Here is a 3191-nt window from a genome sequence, read left to right as displayed (position 1 = left end):
AACATCATCTAACCATGCTAACTCTCAAAGTCATATATATTTATATACTTCATGGAGACAAATTAAACCATTATAGCAAGAACTATCTATAAATGCACATTTTCATTTATGATTTGGTTTCTCTTGAGGATCATGAACAGACTTTTATTTCACTCTTTGCACTCCTCTGTTCCCTATATATACCGCTGCTCATTCTTCAAAACCATATAGGTGAAGAAGATGGTGCCGGCTATTGTTTTCATCTTACCTACTGTGCATGATTTTATGTTTGCTGCAAGTGTGAATAACTACGATTCATTTTATCTGGTCATGGTGTAACCACCATCTGGTTGCAAATCTGCTTCACATACCAAGCCCATTAAAGATGATAATTTCACGGTGCATGGCCTATGGCCAGTCAACAAGCATGGCCGAAGTCCTCAGAATTGCGAAGGACCTGATTTTGACGGTAACAAGGTAACACTGTTATGTGCATATACACAGTCTAGTCATGTCCAATAAAAAAAATAAAAATAAATGAGAGAGGTAATAACTTGAGGAAGTTCAAATTAATTAAAAGTACTATAGAAAACTTTTTATTAACTTATCAACGATAATTAATGGAAGAAGATGGAAGAAGAGAAAATTAATTGCAACAAACTATTAAGACTGTATTATAAAGCCAATACAAAAGAAAATAGTTGAGGATTGAAAATATGATTACTACTTGGATAAAAGGCACTCATTTAGAGACATATCAAGTACATAATAGAAAGGGTGCACAAGGGATATCAAAGCAAGCACTAGAGTTCTAATGAAAGGACCTTCAACTTTGATTTGCTTCTCTGGAATTTTGCTCATCTTTGAATTTGTTTCCAATCTTCAATGGAATATAGGACTCCATGTAAGTGACGGTTTGCAAGGTTTCCGGTACTCCATTTACTCGAATATGGACAATTGCTTCTGTAGTAGGATTCCATACAAGCAGCTGTCCTTCCCAGGTTGCAAGAAATAGCTTACCATTACTTGAAAATCCCAATGGCTGGCTCACATTTTCAGGGCATGCTATGGTGAATAATTTAGTCCAAGACTCTTTAACACCATATTCAAGCAATACCCACAACTCAACATGATTATTATCACAGAAGGGCAGAGCAATATAGCCATTCAAGCAAAAAGTTGTCTGCCAAGAATTGCGAGGATTGATAGTATCTGGTAGAGCTGTTGTCTTGATAGCATCCTTGCTCAATTCAAAAGACACAATTACATATTTCCAATTATCTTCTCTTGCCCACCAATGAAATGTACCATTTGCACCCGTATGACCTCTACCATAATAATAAATATCATCATATTTATAGGAAGGCAATTGCCAAGAATTCAAATTGACATCAACTTTTCTCCATGTATCATCCCTCAGGCTATATATCTCAACCAGGTAACCCCACTGGGAATCAAGAGATACATATTCAAAAATCCTGAGTACTTTGCAATCACTAGTTCTTGCGTCAAATCCAAAATCAACTATTTCCAATGAAATAAAACTGTCAGGAGGAAGCGGAACATTGGATTGAGGTAGGATCTTAGTTTCGGTGGTTGTAGGGTTCCAAAGAACAATATTACTGTCATAGTTATAACTATCAACCCATACATTTCGTAAATGCTCAGAGTAATATACATCACGAAGACAAATTAAGCCATTGCAGCAAGAACCCACAATGTCAATAAATGAACATTTTTCAATTATATCTTTTGGATATGGTATCTCCTGAGGAGCAGACATGTCAAATGTATCACAGGAGAGGCAGGAAAAAACAAAATACCTGGAGTCATAATCCTGACGTTTGAAAAGGACAGGGGAATTGACATTCAAATCTTCAGAATCAGAATCAGAGAGTAGGTTTTTATATATAAAATTTGGATCAGAAAAGATAGCACACCAAGATTTACAAACGCACCTGAATCTGAAGAGACAAATGACGGGTAATCTGAATAAGATGTTGAGGACCAAATCTTTTGGCAGATCCATGGTAGGTAGCTAGAAGAAGAGAGAATTTTAGAAGAATTCCCACTTCTTACTAGATATATAAATTGAGACGCATGAGCTCTTATCCACTAAGACATCCTATATGGAAACTTCCAGTTGTATACGAATTGTCTTTTTACCAATTCTATCAGGCTGCCATATTCGTCCACCTAAAATAAAATCACACGTGGCACCCAAAGAAAAACGAAAATCATTCAAATATGTAAAACAGCTAAATACCTGTACCATGCATGGCAACCTACATATACAGAGACAGAAAAATTTTATATCAAATTTAATTAGATCATTAAATTATTATTAATTAAAAAATATTATTCTTTAATTAAAAGAATTTTTATTTTATTATTTAAAATATTAAAATTTTAAAATACTAATAATAAATTTTAACTAAATAAATTAATAATTACTCACAAATCAGTAACCTTAGTAGTTATAAATTTTTTTAATGGCCATGAGTTATTCTCCATTTGAAATAATAATAATAATAATAATAATAATAATAATAATAATAATAATAATAATAATAATTTATTATAATTAAATAATTTTAAAATAATAAAAATAAAATAATATTAAAGTAAATTAAAATTTATTAAATATATAAAAGAGAGAAAGAAAACTTTTATGTATTAAATTTCCTTTAAAGTAAACACGTACCTTAATTTTACTACTATTAACGTTTTCAAATTAAAAGTTAAGAAATATGATAATGTGTAATAATTATATTCAGTAATTATATATTATAGCTATTTAAAAAATAAAGAAAAAATTTAATGATGAGTTTTCTTTTTTAAGAAAAAAATTAATGAATAGACATTACCTTTAATAATTAAACATATTTAAATGAAAATTTAATAATAAATTTCTCATAAAAATTTAAATATTCCTTGATGCTTTTTCTAATTGGGGCAAATATTTTAAAAGAAATTAAACTATTAGTTGTGTCAATAATTAAAAAGTCATGATAATATTCATTAAATTTTAAAATTAAATACTAAATTTAATAATAATAAATATGTTCAAAAATATTTTATTGAATGATTTTGATTTTTCATTAAACCAAACGTGGGCTTGATTTCACTGCTATTGATGTTTTCAAATTAAAAATTAGGAAATTTCATAATAATGAATGATAATTATATTTAATAATTAATACTTTTTTATT

At 29.6% G+C, this 3191-nt stretch overlaps 1 protein-coding gene across 1 annotated transcript; it reads right to left on the bottom strand.

Annotated features, from left to right (window-relative positions):
* Positions 1–610: 610 nt before the first annotated feature.
* LOC110661436 (F-box/kelch-repeat protein At3g23880-like) lies at positions 611–2076 on the bottom strand. The gene has a single exon (XM_058147562.1). The coding sequence runs from the start codon at positions 2006–2008 to the stop codon at positions 806–808; it is 1203 nt and encodes a 400-aa protein (XP_058003545.1). The 5' UTR covers positions 2009–2076; the 3' UTR covers positions 611–805.
* Positions 2077–3191: the final 1115 nt, after the last annotated feature.

The sequence above is a fragment of the Hevea brasiliensis genome, chromosome 1 (genome assembly GCF_030052815.1).
Source record: "Hevea brasiliensis isolate MT/VB/25A 57/8 chromosome 1, ASM3005281v1, whole genome shotgun sequence".
NCBI lineage: Eukaryota > Viridiplantae > Streptophyta > Magnoliopsida > Malpighiales > Euphorbiaceae > Hevea > Hevea brasiliensis.
This window is presented reverse-complemented; position numbering and strand designations above follow the sequence as displayed.